This window comes from Phalacrocorax aristotelis, chromosome 5 (genome assembly GCF_949628215.1).
Source record: "Phalacrocorax aristotelis chromosome 5, bGulAri2.1, whole genome shotgun sequence".
NCBI classification, from domain to species: Eukaryota; Metazoa; Chordata; class Aves; order Suliformes; family Phalacrocoracidae; genus Phalacrocorax; species Phalacrocorax aristotelis.
The window spans coordinates 56,378,197-56,395,537 of NC_134280.1; the positions used below are offsets into that span (position 1 = coordinate 56,378,197).

At 37.8% G+C, this 17,341-nt stretch overlaps 1 protein-coding gene across 14 annotated transcripts in view; it reads left to right on the forward strand.

Moving 5' to 3' along the window:
* Positions 1-17,341, forward strand: part of SOX6 (SRY-box transcription factor 6) — a 379,848-nt gene that overhangs the window by 270,002 nt on the left and 92,505 nt on the right. For 8 of the 14 annotated variants that reach the window (XM_075094704.1, XM_075094700.1, XM_075094701.1 and 5 more), the window contains one exon: positions 10,765-10,888. In XM_075094704.1, coding sequence (XP_074950805.1) covers positions 10,765-10,888 — 124 coding nt within the window. The remainder of the gene's footprint in view (positions 1-10,764; positions 10,889-17,341) is intronic. The other 6 variants (XM_075094707.1, XM_075094708.1, XM_075094709.1 and 3 more) reach the window with 1 other exon arrangement.

The following is a 17,341-nucleotide window of genomic DNA, read 5'->3' on the forward strand; positions in this document are numbered from 1 at the left end:
CATCTTGGGCATATATCTTACATAATGATGTTGGCCCCAGACATCTTTCTGGGTTTGTTTATGTCTGTTATGGATTCCCCTCATTATCCATGCTGTTTGAGGGATTCCCTATGGATTCAGCCAGTTTATTGCATACTTTTTTAATTTTATGCCAAACTGAATGTTCTGAGTGGCAGCTCGTATGGTAGCTCCGTACAGCTTCCTCTCAAATCCAGAGATGAATGCTGTGATTAAGGTTAAATAAAATAATACAAAAACCAACATGCTGCAAAAGGGTATGTATGAGAAAGCCCCAGGAGAGGCGAGAGGGTTATAGCAGTAATGCAAATGATAAAACATTAAGACGTTGACTACTCTTCCTATTTCTTTTCCTTTAATTATGGTTAACCATTAGAGCAACAATTCTGTAACTTACAGGATCTTCCTTATTGAGCGGCTATAGTAATAACACTGGGAAAACTAATTTATTAAATTTCATCAGAGTGAAGGGATGTTTTAATATGCCAGTCGCTAAGCATATCTGTGTGCACACAGCTCCCAGTAATGTTAATTGGAGATGCATATGCAGATCAGCTGGAGAACAGAGTCTTAAATACAGAAAGCAGAGATTGGTATGGGCCACTCTCTGTTCTCAGGAGTGTGTCCTGCTCCACTGAAGTAAGTGGAGTTTCTGAGGCTCTCCTGAGAGGCGAACATTGTCCTTCTCATATTTAGTGTATAGTACCCATTTAGTTCTTGTAGGAGAGTTTACTAGGAGTAATATATGGCCAGAAGAAACTAGGGCTAAAAGACAGGTTATTCTTATAAAGCCTTTGCATTATGAAAAATGTTGTTTTCAATCTGAAAACTCAGATTTATAAACACTTAATTAATCAGTTCCCTCTGCTTTTCATTTGAAATAAACAGCCGGCAATAGTATTTTTAAATAAGGCAGAAGGTGTAACAAAAATGAAGTAATGTTTTGAGAAATATGTGATTGATGACTAAAAAATAGAGAAAGAAGGGGTGGGGGGGTGTCAGTCCAGCATTCATTAGTCAGGCAAAACTTCTATTTGAGTGTGCATTAAGTCAGGAAGACCAGACAGTGTGTCTGGAAAATTATTCTCTCTTTGAAAAGCAGTCTCTCAAAATATATTCTCTTGTTTCTTAAATCTGAAAGCATCCTTTCACTGACTTAGTTATTTTATATCTATTGATCCTAGAGAAAACAAAAGAAACTTTAAAACCTGGAAACATAAACGTCATTGAACCACCCACTTTCAGGGGGAAAAAAACAGGGGGGTGAGGGTGGTGGAGAGAAAAAGAAAAGAAAGAAATCACAGTGGATGTTTTCAAGGAGGGAACATGCTACGCTGTGTAAAGGGTGCTAGTGTAACAAGAAGTCATCTATTCTTGATTTCTTTAGACAGCTAGAGCTTTGTGCCTTGTCTAGTTTCTACATTTTAAAAGCTTGTTCTGTGTAGCAGAAATAATACAATAAATGGGTTTAACCACATTTGTCTCAGCTAGACAGTCTGCTTTGTCAAAGATTGCTGGTACAACATAAACAAATTATGTGTTTGTAGTGCTTTTCAATGAAAGACTATCTAACAGAGCGGAGATTGTGTTTCGGCAGCTGTAGATTTAATCTCCTACCTGTCAGTTAAAGCAGGCATTTCCTGAGCAGATAAGGCCTGGCTGCAGAGGGGAGAGCAGCCACAGCTGGACAAAGGGCCATTGTTATTGCCCTGTAATTCTGCGTAGAGTTGCCCGTGCATTTCATCGCACCAACTCCAGCACATTAGGGTTGCAGACGAGCCAGCCCTTCGCTGCAAGTTTGGCAGGCAGAGAGAAAGGGAATTGCAGCACAGCTTTGTGCTATTGACTCCCACCGATTGTCATGAGGAACTGAAGAAAATATCCCAACTCTGAAAGCAGCATCACTCTAACGTGAGTGTGATCATAGGATTCATGGCAAGGATCTGTTTGCAAGCCGAAAGCGCGCTTTAAATAACGCTGGAGTTCTGACAAACCTGGGAAAGCCAGAAAACAGCAAGATTGACATTCCTTCTTGAATATCAGGATCTTCTGCAGAAAATGTAGCACAGCAGTGTGGATTTATGTCTGAAGTATAGCTGTTGCTGGAATTTTAACACCCAAACTTGGACAGGAAATACTTAATGCTCATTTTAAATTAGTTTCCTGGGTTTTTGCCTTATTTTACTTTTTTAATGATTTTGTTCTTTCAAAATGTTTTTGTAGATGAATCATAAATGCTGCAGAAAGGTGAGAAGCCAATATAGCTGGTTGGAACCAGATACAATTGGTGTAGGAACGAAGCAGGCTATGTTTATGTCGTTGGTAGTTTAGAAACTCTGTTGCTTGCTCCCAAGTCTGCAATAATTGCTGTATACCTAGTGGTGGCCATCACCTCAGTCATACTGTGCAAACACACAATTTCTTGGAGCCTTTTCTGAGTAAAGATGGTCAGGTTGTGTCAAAATCTGAGGAATCCTAGGAAGAGATGGAACAAATGAATTTTTGCATGCAATCAGTATTCTGATTTGACTTTGATCTCTACACACAGGAGGTTTCTGCATTAAACTAGTTCTCCACATAATTACCTTTGATAAACCTTTGTGTTTCGCTCTAGACAATCCATAAATATCATATCTGGAAGTTATCTAGGTTACTATTTGGCATTAAACCTCTTTCAAAAAATATACAGAAGCAAGAATATTATCACTAGATGTGAGTGTCTCCTTTGACCTAGTCTCTTGACTATTATCCATTTAGGCTTGAGGAAAAATATCAACACTTGTCTCCATAATAAAGGAGAGTAAATTCACAAAGGAATAAATAGATGAAGAAATCAGCCATAGGACTGGGTGGGATGGGAAAGATATCCTCCTTTTTGCACCTGTGACTCACCTTCACCCTTGTATCCTTCCAGGGTACGAGTGTTTGAGGGCTAAACTCTGTAGCGCTGGTGTGTACCTGTTCAAGGCCGCTTTGAATGTCCTCCTGTGTGAATGTAGATGTAATACTGTCCTCTGAATGGGTCTTTGAGCTTGAAATAGGCAATAATTGTAAAGTATTCATAATCTCTAAGTGTTTATACAGTTACAGTACAATATAGTTACAAGTCTTGGAATATCAGTGGAAACACAGAAAACTTTAAAAACAATATACTGGTTAGGAAGAAGTTCTTCCTGTAGTGAAGTAAATAGCAGAATTTCTGTTAGCATCAGTGATCCCTGGGCTCCAGATATATTCTGTATTTGTTTGACATAAGAAAATTCCCCCAACCTGTTCTTTTGTTGTACCTTTTTTACCTTTTTAGGGCAGGAGTTTTGATCAGAGGTATTGAAAGATGTTTCTGTTTTCATTCCCACTTCTGCTGGAGCTATTCTTTACAGTGAAAACCAATCCTTCCTTTAGCAATCATCAGTGTTAGATGTTAGATGATGTTAGATGATTTTTCATACTGTACATTGCAAGCCCTTCTATTGAAAGAATTAGTTTCATGTTAATAACTAGTGATGGTTACTATTCAAAAAAGGGCCTCTGTCTTTAAACGCTGTGGGATGAAAACTCTGCTTGAAAGCACCAATATGAAATGCAAATTTTAAAGAATCTCTTGCTCTAAAGTTTTCCATCAACAGGAAATTTCAATGTACTCCAAAAATCTTGCACATTTTTATATCACCGTAAAAACATAAGCTAATAAGGAATTTCTGACATAATTTATATTTAGATTTGAGCTCAAGTAATGGAGCTTCCATATATAAAATATCAACAAGTATCATTAGGCTGCAATATTTTTCTTATTTGGGCATGAATAAGACAAGGTGCAAATGAGAAACATACATCTTCACTAGCCTTTGGAAATATGAGAAATAATTGACTAGCTCAGTCTTCTGTGATGGCTTGGTGACCACTAACTGTGACAATTTGCATAATAGTCAAGTCTTCACTTCTGTAGAGATAACTGTTTGTATCTGATTAAAATTAGGACTGTTTTAGTTCTCTTGACTTTTCCAGAAGTTGCAGAAATAGAGCTTTGCTGTTATGCTTTAACCAAACAAATGCACACATGGGGATAACAATATGCTGAGTTTATGCAGATTTTACAACACAAATCTGAATAAAATACCCACTAATAGACCCTTAAGGAGTAATAAACACACATGAATTTTCCTTAGTTGCACTTTAAAGTGATTTTAACATACTACTAGACCTTAACAATAATATTTAATTGACAAGATTATGCATTTGTATGGATTGAAAAGGTGGTAGAACTCTAATTCCAAATGAACTATAAATTCACTTTTGCATAACATGTTTTATTTATTTCTCTATAGCAGAGATGTTCTCCATCCCTCCTAGTGAGAGTTTCTTAAAATACGGACAATTTAAATAGATTTAATTACCATTTATCATACTCTTAACTTCATGAGATCATCTTTAGTTGAATTCTGTATTTCCAGGTAGTCAAGATGCTAGAGAAAAACAGGGCAATACAATGAGATGCTAATAGAAATGAAATGAGAGCTACTGTTTAAAACTCTTCTGTTTTCAGTGTGGTTGGTAGTATTTTTCTGTTGCTCTCATCTTTATTTCCCAAGTAGATGGAATTTAAGGTTAGTTCATTTAAAGTTTCAAAGTAGTGAGGAAAAAATAATAAAAAATAAGGATGCTCTGTTTCACTCTATAATCATGGCTGCAATTTTCACATTAACGTTGTGGCGACTGCAGTAGACTTAAATCTCCAAATCATGCTGAACCATTGGACAAATGGAAAAAACTATAGGGGAAAAGAAAGAAAAGAGCAGTTACAATCCATTTACAAATTCAGTAGTAGGCAACATATTTTTCATAGTATTTCCCATATGAAATGTTCTCACTTTGCATGTCTATGGTATCTTTTTTACAGTTTATTTGCCAACACTTCCCCTGGGATCTTATTGGCAGACATTTTCTTTGTGGCTCATGTATTTTCACTGAGAGGAAATATTTTTCAATTAGACTGTAGATAATTAGATGGCAGATAAATTAGAACATAATATACCTCCCTATAAAGATATAGCTCCAGTGATTCTATATTTCTAATGGGAGAAGAAAGTAGCCTCTGAATAATTCTCAATGTAGAGCTACTTCAATGAGATTTTCAGTGTCTTAGCTATGATGCAGTGCCTGCATGATCACTTTCAGTTTGTTGGAGCCCACCTTTCTTCCCCTGCTGTTCCTCCTCTTGCAGAGTCACAGTTGCTTCCCTGGAATTACTTATGATAGAGGGGATTCTCACGTAAGTGTTTGGGTCCGCTCTCAACTCTTACCTTTACATTAGAGAATGCTAGACAGTGATGGCACATTAATTCAAAGCCTTGAGAGTTCATCGGTTACATTTCTGAGCTCAGAACAAAAGGCCCAGCCACCACTCCCACACAAAGTAGCCTGATCCTTTATAACTGAACTGGTCAATTAACCGGGCCTTACAGTCGCTTTACTTCTTCAGAAGAGCACAAATAAAATAGCCAAACCATCAAACCATTCCATTATAACCAAAGAGATATTTTTAATTTTTTAGTACAATTCTTCTGCAGTTTTTTTTAAAATAGATCATTTTTGGGACCAGAAAAGGGCTCAGTCATGGCATGGGTTCCTTTCAACACGGGGAGGAGATTTGGGCCCAAACCTGCAAAAATCTTAGCACATAGCTGCCCTTAAGCATTTAAGTGATCCCACTGGCTTTCATATATAGGAGTTTTCATAGAAGTTCCTACTTGTTTATGCAACATGGTGTTTGCTTTCTTGCAGAGTCAATGAAATGACCTAATAAAAGTTCAAATTAACAATACTTCTTACATTTCTTCTTTTACAAAGAACAACAAAACCCAACACTAGTTATTGAACTAAACAAAATTCCAATAGTGGTAAAAAAATAATAATGCCAGATATTTTATACAGACTATTTAAAATGCAGATGAGGCTAATACATATAATATGCAGGGTATTTAAAAACTTGCACTAGTAGTACTGGGGGCATAGGCACTACTTTCAGTGCCATTAAGATTTTTAAAATGAATCAACCTAAAATGTAATCTGTTGAGCTATCAGCTATAGCCATTATGTTCTACCATATAAACATGTATTTTGAGCATTCTGAAAATGCACTTTCTTACTTGATCAACTGCCATTACCTGGGAAACTCTTCTGTTACACTGCAGTTTCTAAATGAGAGAGTAGAAAATCTCAAACGCATTATTGCTATGGAAATTAAAAGTTTAATGACTGCATAGACACATTAAAGTTGTAGTCTGGCTATGCCAATTATTCAAGAAGTTAAAAAATCTTAGGTAGAAATTCAAGTTTAAACTATGAAAAGTCTAAACCTGCCTGTGAATGAATTAGATTCTCACAGAGACTGCAACATCACAAGGACAAAAGGTAGTGTACATCCTACAATAAAGAAAAAAAAAGTCAATTCAGTAAATTCAAAGACCTGTTTCTCAGCTAACATGCATTGGAGTAGTCTGTCAGATTCAATAAAAATATCAAGATTTCTACATGTTGAGAACAGGGTCCAGAGATTTTATTGGTGGAAGAAGTGGGGCTCAATGGTTTTAAATCGTGATGTCGGATTATTCTAGGTGATTAGAACCTATTTAGTCTATCACACTGTTTTATACTAGTGCTTGTTGTCATAAAAAAAAAGCTTTAAGGAAGGGTAAAATATAAATATTGTGCTTACAATCTCTCAAAAAGATGGCACTTAATTCTCCCCTTTACTGAAGTAAACTGCAACAGAGAGGCAAATGGTCAAGCTTGATCTTGAAGATTTTGCGAGGAATTCAGCTGCCATTATAGGGTGGGATTTAATCCTGCTCTTGAAACCTGTGATCATTGCAGCTAAGCAGAAATGTGTGAGTTGCCTTTTTGCTTGCCCTGCTGCCATCCTTTTCTCTGAATGCTTTTACTTCTCTAGCTGCAATGTCAGTTGTTTTAGAGGCAGCTTTGGTTTTTAAAGACAGAACCCTTCCTGTTCCTTAGTCTCACTAAATATGCTGTGTTCCTTATCCAAAAGAGGCAGATCATTTTCATTCAAGATATTATTTTTGTATGACATTATCACTTTGGCTTCCATTTTCTAGGCATAATGCTAACCATCAATGACTTGTTAACAAGGAGGATTTTCCAACCAACTTCTGAGATTAGCATTCACAGGACTGTGGGACAAAGCACTGCAGATTTGCCCAGCTTATCAAACGGGCCACCAGCTTTTATTATTTCAGGGAGAATCAAACTGGAAGTTTCTTCTTGAACTAATCAGGGCTGATTTGCTCTAAAGTTGCTTCCTGACTTGGATCTCAGGCAAGGAAATGCTGTAATCAGTTCCCAAGGGCCATCAGAGTTGTGATGGGATATTAAAGGAATGGTACACTACCTTTTAAGAGTTCCCTAATCTTGGTGGCTTCTCATGTTTAACACAGTTAAACCTGAGCTTGTTGTATAGAAGGAGAGATCAATTTTATGAGGTAGCTTCATATAACAGACAATTTTACTCAAGGTTGCAGAACTGAATTTTGGAAAGAATAAACTCAGGTTTCCTCAAGGGTTTGTACAGTTCAGTTGAAGATACAGCCTGGCAGAATTGTTCAAAACCAAACATTTACTACCCGTCACAAAAAAAATAAATAATCTTCATGAAAGAGAAAATGAGTCCCCCTGAGTGTCACTGTTTGCATATTAGCCCATAGTCCAGGCTCTGCCAAGTTACTCTCTGACTGACTGCTGCAGATGCTCTTTCTCAAGTATTCTGAGTGAGATCTTCAGTGCAAGTCTTTGGGGACAAACAATAGCACCTGTTCCTCACAAGATAGCAGCCCAGTTAGTCCATTCATGTATCTTTAATGAAGCTCTGGGGCAGATGGCAAAAAATGGCATCATCAACAACTTAGCACAGAGGAGACAAAAGGGGAAAGTGCCAATCCAACAATAAGCTATTTTTACGAATGGGAAGAGACAGAGTCAGAGTGTTTCTTGGGCATCTGCTACAGTCTTGGTTTTCAGAAAGACCTGAGGAACATCTCAGCAATTAAAATTTCTAGGCATGTAGCCAATTCTATGAAGTACACCAATCAACCCCTTCTCCCAGTTTCTCCCCCCTCAGTAAAAACAAAATAATAATAATAATAAAAACCTCAAGAAAAAAAAATTGTCAAAAATGAAGGTGTCTACTGTTTTTCTGGAATTCATTTTACATCTTTAATAATTCAGTGACCAGTGATACTTGTACGTTCTCTTCCTTTTTAATGCTTATTTGTGCTTTTCAGTTGACCTGTGCTGAAAATCAACACCTATGAATGTAATAATTCCGGGTGAAACCAACATTTACCTAGGAATAGTATTTAATATGTGCCAGAGGGAAGACCCACGGGAAGGAATGGTTGCCATTCAGTATGGGCTTTTTTCAGTCTTTGAAGTGTAAACTCAAACTTACATTCTAAACGTAAGCCACCTTTCGCCAAAGTAAGATTGATTTATATAGGCGAGGACCTCATCCAGCATGCAGAGTTGTATTTCAAGGAAGAAGAGCAGATATCCAGAACATGCAATGGTAATTCTCCACACTTAACAGAATTGCTTTTATCTGAGAGTTTAAAACAAAATCTGTTTTGATATGGTGGAATGGATCCAACTCCATAGGATTGCATTGAGAAGAAGCTTATGTAATAATTAGGGCCAAATCTTGTAATGGTTGTGTGTGTCAAATGATTTCTGTGATGCTACAGTATGAAGTATTGTTATGGGTATGTACGCACCATCAGTGTAACCACAGTACTCACTCTGATCTCTTCTATCTTGTGAGATTGTGTTGGTGTCTTGTACCTTTGCAACCCCATGGAAATACTTTCTGTGCGTGGTGATTGAAAGGGATGTTTCTTAAGCCATTAAGCCATTCTTAAGTCTATTTGATTAGACTGTAGTTGGGAACTACTGAAAATGACTGTAGTCTGTATTGTGGTGAATTTCTTCCAATACATCCTATAGTTGTTTCTAGCAGACAAAGCCTGTGGTTTTCATTTGCTGTATTCCTGTAGAGCCAGTGTAAAGGAATACTACACAGCAAAACTAGCACTATTTTATTGGAGGTAAATGCCTGTGCCGGGCACATGGGGATCAACTCCAATCTAACAAAGTTTAACTCCTGTCCTAAAATGCACAGCCAGCCTTACCTCAGCTAAAATGAGAGAAATAGCTGCTCAAAGCTAGTTTCTTTCATGCCCCAGTGCCATAGCAGTAATTGCACAAAGACCTTTTTATTATAAGTTGATTTTCCTGAGAAATGGATTCAAAAAAATACTGTAAAGTGTTTATTTTTTTGTTTGACCTTTATTAACCTACATCTTAGGGCTTTCCCAAGAGAAGAGTTGTTGGTAAATTAACCCTCATAGACACACACAGTAGCATTTCTGCACTGCATCAATGGTTGTGAAAGTAATGGGGATATGACAAGAAAATTTGGCACTATTTAAACAATGTCATAGGTCAACATATGGGATTTGACCAGAAAAGTTTTTCAGGAATTAAATGAAAAAATATTGCCTGAAGTGTACTTTAACTTTTTAGTAGTATTTAATGTCACCGATTTATGGTAGGTTGAGAGCAAAATTGTTTTTCTGCCTGAAAACTCAATTTCTTCCTACATTTACTAGCTTTGATATATAAACCATTATATGTTTGCTTAACTACTAATCAGAAGAATCATAGTCAAACCCTTGCATACTTCTGGGGTTAAGGAACGGTGGATAAAAACTCTGATCCTAGCCACTGTCTCTGGAACACATGTAGCATATATTAAGGAACTAGGAAATTAACACGTGGATTTAACAGACACGATTCTATCCCATCTCCCATTTTCTATATGTTGAATACAAATGCTAGTATAAAGTGAGAAATATTTTACTTTTGCATGTTTGTGCTTTTTGATACATTTATTAAGGTTAAATTAAATTTGATATAGTAAGTTTTATTCTGAAATGGTCTCTGAATACAGCTCCATAATTACTGAGCTACATGATAGTGCATAAAGCTATAAAACTGCTTAGACAGACAAGCAATTTATATGTTATAGTGAGGTCTGTATGGCAAAGGATGTTAGTGTAATTGGGAGCCAAGATGTTGGAGCCTTAAATCTTAAGAGCTGGAGTGTTCACTAGAAAGACTATTTAATACTGTGGTGAGATTCTGAAATAACATACCTGAGTCATTGGTATATATATGAACAATACAATGTTGTAAGATCTCAGAATTAAAATTACCCTAATGATACTAAAATTTGAACATCTATGTAGCTACTGTAGTGTTAGGTTACTTCTAAAATGCTTGTCACTCTACTGTCTGTGACCAAAGATGAGAAAATTGTGAAAAAATTAATAGAAATACATACCACTGTTCTTTTTAAAGAACCTATGGTATATTAGAAAGGTTTTGTACCTTTTTACCTTGTGTCAGAACAGGGAATATTAGTTGAAAAAACAAACAAAATAGAGAACCAGGAAGAAGTAGGGTAATGTGCAGTTCACTGAGACTGTTACACCTTTGACACTGAGGGAAAACAATGTTAGTGAGGGCTTTGATGTGATAATGTGAAATTGTCAGGGATTACATTAAGGCAAAGGTTCTGTGGGACTGTGCGAACACAGAACACTATCAGTACTGGAGAAATACCTGTCAAGACAAATTTGTGCTATTTCTGATCAGAGGCTCTCTTCTGTTTAGCAGGTTCAGGGTCACATGCCTCCGCTCATGATCCCAATTTTTCCACACGACCAGCGGACACTGGCAGCGGCTGCTGCAGCCCAGCAGGGATTCCTCTTCCCCCCAGGAATAACTTACAAGCCAGGTAAGCTGACAGGGATGTGAAGCTATTTAACATTTTAAGATATTAACTGTAGCTTCTTGTGTGATCTCTCATACAGATGATGTTACACAACAGGCGTAGCTGACTGGAAATAATGTGGAGTTTTTCAACTCCACTTGAAAAAAAAATTCTGGTTTGAAGGAGGTGGATGGAATATTGGTTATTGAACATTTTTTTTTTACCTTTATATCCACCAAAATAATTTACTTTAAATATATTGGCCCACTCGCCTAGTAATTTGCATGTGGTTTGCCCCATGTCATTATACAAAAGCTATGTATCTTTAATTCCGTTATCTTCAGTATACTTGTATTTTGTGTCAAAATTCTCACTCTTAATTAGAGATAAAAGTTCAGAGGAGGTATGATTTAATTAGCAGGCTTCAACTGAGCAACTTTTTGTTTGATTTCAATCTGAATAATAAAAGGTTTCAGTAGTTCAATCCCAGTCATCATTCAGACTTGTAACAGGTCACATAACCTTGCAGTGAAATATGTTTTGAGATGATTTAGCAAATGTTATGATGTCTTTCTTTTTTCCTCCGAGTTTACAGGACTCCTGGGGAATTCAATTAGGGATATAATGGTTTGAAGCTACTTTCAGAGCCTCGTTGTAAACAGGGCTTTAAATGTTTAAAGACACGTTGCCAAAGGAATTCAATGTAGGAAGATAGTTAAGTAAATAAAAGTCAACCTTATTTTCATTTGTACATTCTTTGTAAGTGACCTCAGTCCAGAAGCAGCAACCTTATTTTGCTCCTTAATAGTATTCCCTGTCAAACTGCCTTTAGCATATTAACCTGATAACTAATAACTACAAAACATAAATACCAGTTTCTTTTTTTGACGTTAAATATGAAATGTACAAAGTAAAGCATTGATCCTGCTCCCACTGATGCTAGTGGTGTTTTTGCTGTTGACTGCAGCAGGAGCAGGGTCAAATCCAAAGTAAAGCCTCAAAAGAGATGATGTAAACAGCATACTAATTAAAAGCCAGGTTGAACCTAAAATTTTTTCTAGCAAGTTTACTTAATATTAGATGAAGTGGGCCCAAGCAGGATTTCAGCAAGCATTTCCGTTTGTTCCACTCCCTTCTGTCTCTTTAGCCTAGAGACATTCCTCTTTAAACACAGAATCTTTGTCCAGTTGTTATCTTATTTTCAGGTTTAGAAATTCCAAAGTTCTCTTCCAATTTGACAAACTGTATGCAGGAACTAGTTAAAGGAGCTCTGAAGGGCAGCTGGCTCTAGATGATGGTTATTCACACACATCACCACCTCACAAAAATTGGGGACCAAAGTGAAGAATATTTTGTCTCCAAAGACATAAGATTTTCCGGTTGTGGAAATTGCCCACAACACCCTGGCTAATACCTTTCTTCTTACAGTCAAGAGAAAGCATGTGCTTTAGTTTCCTTGCTTTTCCCATTTTAATCTGAGATGCTTTCTGAATAGTGACTATTAATGGTTAAGCTGTTGGTTGTGCTTCCCCCTGAAAGGTGATATGTCAGATCATGTCCCTTTGATTTTGGTGCTGTAGGCTACTTGGAACAATGATGACTTGAGAAGAAGAGAACCAGCATGATTTCCTGCCCAAGAACAGATTTCTGCCCCTATTCTAAAGTTCCTTACAGTACCTATCCTAACATTTTATCAAGCTTATACTGCTTTACCTGTGATCCTATTGACCTCATAGCAGAAGGTGATACAGCTTTAGGGCATTTTTTTACTTTCTGGAATGCAGAAAGAGAGATCTATAACAAATGTTAAAACAATGAAGTGCAAGCAGAAGTCAAGGCCTAGATATCTCAGAACATAGCTAAGCTGTTTGCTTGGATGTTAGAGGTTTATATCCAGCTGATGCAAGGAAAGACCAGAAGTCACAATGATCTGATCATACCCAGTGGCTTGCAAGAAATGAAAATATTTATATTTTTAATATATTTATTAAGTTCTACAGCATGTGTGGCAAAGGTAGCTGGGCAGGTTATTAGTTTCTGTTGGAGAGAGATCATGATAAAAAAACCACTGTAACTACACTTGGTATTGATTAATTCCTATTTTTGGCACTCTCGGCACAGTAGTTAAGGAATTAATGAAACTGGAGATTAAGCTACACTTTTTCATAGAGAGGGTTCTTCAAAGTCATTTCTGAGGAATATTTATGAACTTGACTGCTACTACCTGTACTCTTCTACTTTTGTGAGGAATGAAACTTTCACGTCAGTTTAAACTTGCTCATACTTCTGAGACAAGAGAGGAGACGGATTAACCCTTCAGATACATATCATTTTCTTTTTGGTTGCCTGCTTAGTTTCATTTTACCCTACTTTGATGTAGGCAAGACTGAGTTTTGACACTGCCAGTTTTTCTTGACATTCAGAAAATACAGTGAGAGGGATTTCAATAATAGGAACTGTGGGAACTGAGCACTTTTGAAACTGACTGTGTCATTTAGGGAAGGTCAAATATTGTGTGCACAGTCACTTAATTTGCTTTGCCCTCAAAATGGGCTAGATATAAGCCAGCTCTGACTTGGAAGTGGCGTATCAGTGATAGTGTGACAGTGCAGCTGAGATGAGAAGTCCTGCCTTGGTGTATAAGTGGGGGTATGATTATGTGCACATGTCCATGCAGATATATCTTCATGGGCTAAGTGGGAACCAATTTCATGGCTGTTTAGTTCAATGCCAAGTTCAATGTTGCAAATCTGCATTTAACCTCTATGCCTTGAAGTCGGAAAATGGTATTCCTATAACAGAGTACACTAGGTCATGCCCTCAATGGAAGGACCACTAGAAGACAGGAGAGTTTAGTAGGTTCTGAGGCCCTTCCAGCACATGCCTTAGTTGCTCCCGAACTCCTGAGATCAGAAAGTCATTATGAATAGAAAAGTCAAGGAATTGCTGATATACAGCTGTGGTTTGTATTAAAGCCTGACAGGACAGAGTTTCCTAATGCCTGGCAGGATATATAACATGAGGTGGCTGTGGCCCTCCCCCCCATATTTTGGAGCTCTAGGAGGTGAAGCAGGCCAAAGTTAGCAAGTGCTGACGACAAGTAATAATTACATTAGGAAAAAAAAAAATCCCCAAAGTCCCATGCTTCCTTATGTATCTCAAAGTCATGTAATATAATTTTCCGGCATGGTAAGTACTAATTGAGAAATCAGAGCTGCATAGACCACCTAATTAATTTTTTATACATATTTCAGTATTTATACTGTATACCAGATTAATTAAAACTTTAGGGCGCTGTGCATCTCAAATGACTGTTGTGACTATTGACCTGCAGGCGCTTGACGAGCCTCATAGAGTACCTGGTTGTGGGGTTTGCCACTTATTCCAGTGGGAAGCTGAGTGTGGCAGCTGTTAGGAAGCTAATACTTGCCCAGAGATGCTACGCCGTTAATATAATTATTTTGCGTTCCAAGTACAGCAAAGCAACAGTGCTGGCTTTCTGACTGTGACCACTATACTTACTACTTGGAACTGGTGGGTAACATAAGTACCATTATGCCTCCTCTCACAGTGCAATTTCCCTTCACTTAACCAACCACACGCATCCAGGAAAAGTTAGTGGGCTGGACTATCCTTGAATGTGATTAGTGTGTTCTCATTAGCGTCCTGGGTCAAAAGGAGAAGACAGTGAGTGGGATAAAGAGGAATACAGTTCCTTTCTCCATCTTGCAGTGCTTATAGTATTACTTCCTTCAAGTTTTGTGGCTAAGAGGGAATGGGGAAGTAGGTTGATGACAGAGTGAAGATATAGAGTAACACTGGGCAGGAGCCAGACCATAGTTTGAGCAGAGCTCAGAGCTATGGTTTGCTCTGAGCAGAGAATGGGAGGGCTGCTCTCCATGCTGCTTGCATAATGGCAGTCCATGTGACTTGGAAATGAATGATCATTTTTGCTTGATAGACTTCTGCAAATATTTTGTGTTACATCAGTTCTTTACCAGATGTGGAAAGTATCTCCGAAAAGGATTATTGAAAATAGAGACATTGAGGTATGGAGATTGTAAACATCTATTTAAAAGGGTTTTTAGAGTGATATGCTGCAGGGTATTTTCAAAGCATTTCTTCATATTTCATACATAAAGTATTTAAAGATGATGATTAGAATGGCTAAGAAACAACTCCTGTCTGCCTACCTAGGTCATTCTGCTTTAGACACAAAAATAACTTATAAGAGATTTTGCTATGTCAGCAGTACAATGAAATGTGAAAATGGAGACTGTTTTCTTAGGCTGGTGGCAAAAATAGTGAGAAATGGAGCCGACGTTTTGGCCTGGTTTTGTTCCTACTTGCATTGGGGAAAATCAACAGTAACTCCTTTGAAATCAACAAAAGTAAAATGAGGTAAAGCATGACAAACAAAAGTCTCAGGCTTATTGTCATCTGGCTGGACCTCAGAACATTCCAATACTGTGAGATATTTGTCATCAATCTAATTAAACTCCTTGATTACAGTAGCTAGTCCACATAACTAACATCATGTTAAATCTGCTGGATTTCAGTGATATCCATCATTTCAGTTTCCATTTGGAACAGGCCTTTCAGAAGTTTTTCCTAAAGCTCTAAGGTGGTTTAAATTTTACATAGCACAGTACTCTATTTTCAGTAGGCTGCTGTTCCTCTTGGCAGGTGGGAACAGAAAGCATGCATCAGATCAACTATGTACTGAGTTGGCCATGTACCTTTGCATGGCAGAGGTGCTGTGTGAGTCTTGTTTCTAATGGAAATTCCCCAGGACTGAGTTAAAGTCTGTCATGTGTTCCCTGTTGGGTTTCACTAGTTGGAACAAAGAACCCGTAACCTCAGGATTTGTTGTAGCAATCCATATGTGTCTCACCTCTAAATGTTGAGGTAAGAGCTGGAAGTGGTAGTAGGCAGCTGAATATTTTCAACTGGGATTTTGCGCTGAAGGTATTTACCTGCAGACAGGCAATTCTTGGGGCGACTGATTTTGATGTGACATAAGGATGGCAAAAAGGCAGTGTTGTGGCAAACCCTGCTCATAACAAAGGCAGAACTGAGGTAGTGTTATCAGACAGAGGAGATGCTCCTTAGTATTGCCTTAGCCAGTTACCGCTATTAACATCTTTCTCAATCCTGATGCTGCTGCACAAACAAAATGCACGCCCTGTGTGGGAATACTGCAGGAGTGGGCATCTGAATCCTTGCTGTATCCTGACAACACCCTGAGGAGAAGTACACTTTCCTCAGTCTTTTCATTATGCTTGGGAGGGGAGGGCCTGGAATTTGTCATCTCTCACGTCTCTTCCAACTCCATTTCCTGTTACTCTGTGATTCCACATGGAAAGTGTGCAAGTGGCAGTTTGAGGTCGATGTGCAAAGAGACAGATTTTAAGTTACAATTCCAAAATGGGGAAACCATCATCAGACTGAGAGCTTTGTAAGTCAGATGAGGGGAGTCAGCTTGTGTCTTACAATTGCTTTAGGAAAGATGGTTAATAAAGTAACACCTTCCCCCCCTCTATTCTGAGTCTCACAAGAGCCAGACACCCTTCTTTTGTCACAGCTCACAAAGCCTTGATCTAGAAAGTAAGTTCATACATCCTATAAATAAAGTCCACTAAGCTTTATCACTTCATCCAAGACAAAAAGAAACATTTCCATTATTTCTATGTAAAATAGCATAGTACAATTGCTTTTATTCATTTGGAAATGTTGCTCAACCTGACAAATGAAACAGAAGGCTGGCATACTTTTCCATGGCTTGTAAACACCAACTTATATATAAACAACAGCAGCCAAATGTAAATAGACAGTCAGCACAGCAAGGAGATTGAACAGTTAGGTTTGCAAAACATGACAGATTTTCATCTTCCGGAGTTCTTCTCATTCTTGGTTATCAAAGGCCAGCACACAGCGGTACCTAAAGGAGACCTGTTTGAACATGTTCTGCTGCCTTTTGTACAAATTTAAAAGAATGGATCCTCCTGCAAGCATTCCAAATCAAGAAACAAATTTGAAAAAAATTGCTACAATACATTGACTGATTTAATTCCAAGACATCTACTGAGAAGCTTCTTGATCCATTCTTGCACGGACAAAATAAGAGGGAAAAATATGTACCTTCTGTAATTAAAAATTAAAACCAGTCCATTCCCTGGGTGCTCAGTTTCCTCAAAGGAGAAAAAAGTACTTTTGCTCTGCTTTTACTTCTTGGTGTCAGCAAAGTACTCCAGATCCGAAAGAGTATTAATTCTCGTACTCAGCGCAAGCATACCGGGAATTAGCCATAATCTAACATGGCAAAATGAGGGGGAAAGGGACAGTATTATGCTTTAATAACAAATATATGGCATAATTAGAAAATTATTTTTCCTGTAACAAAAGAACAAACTGTAGCCAGCAGGTGAGCAAGAGAACACTGCAGGGTGTGGTAGAGATACTATTAAATTAACTGCA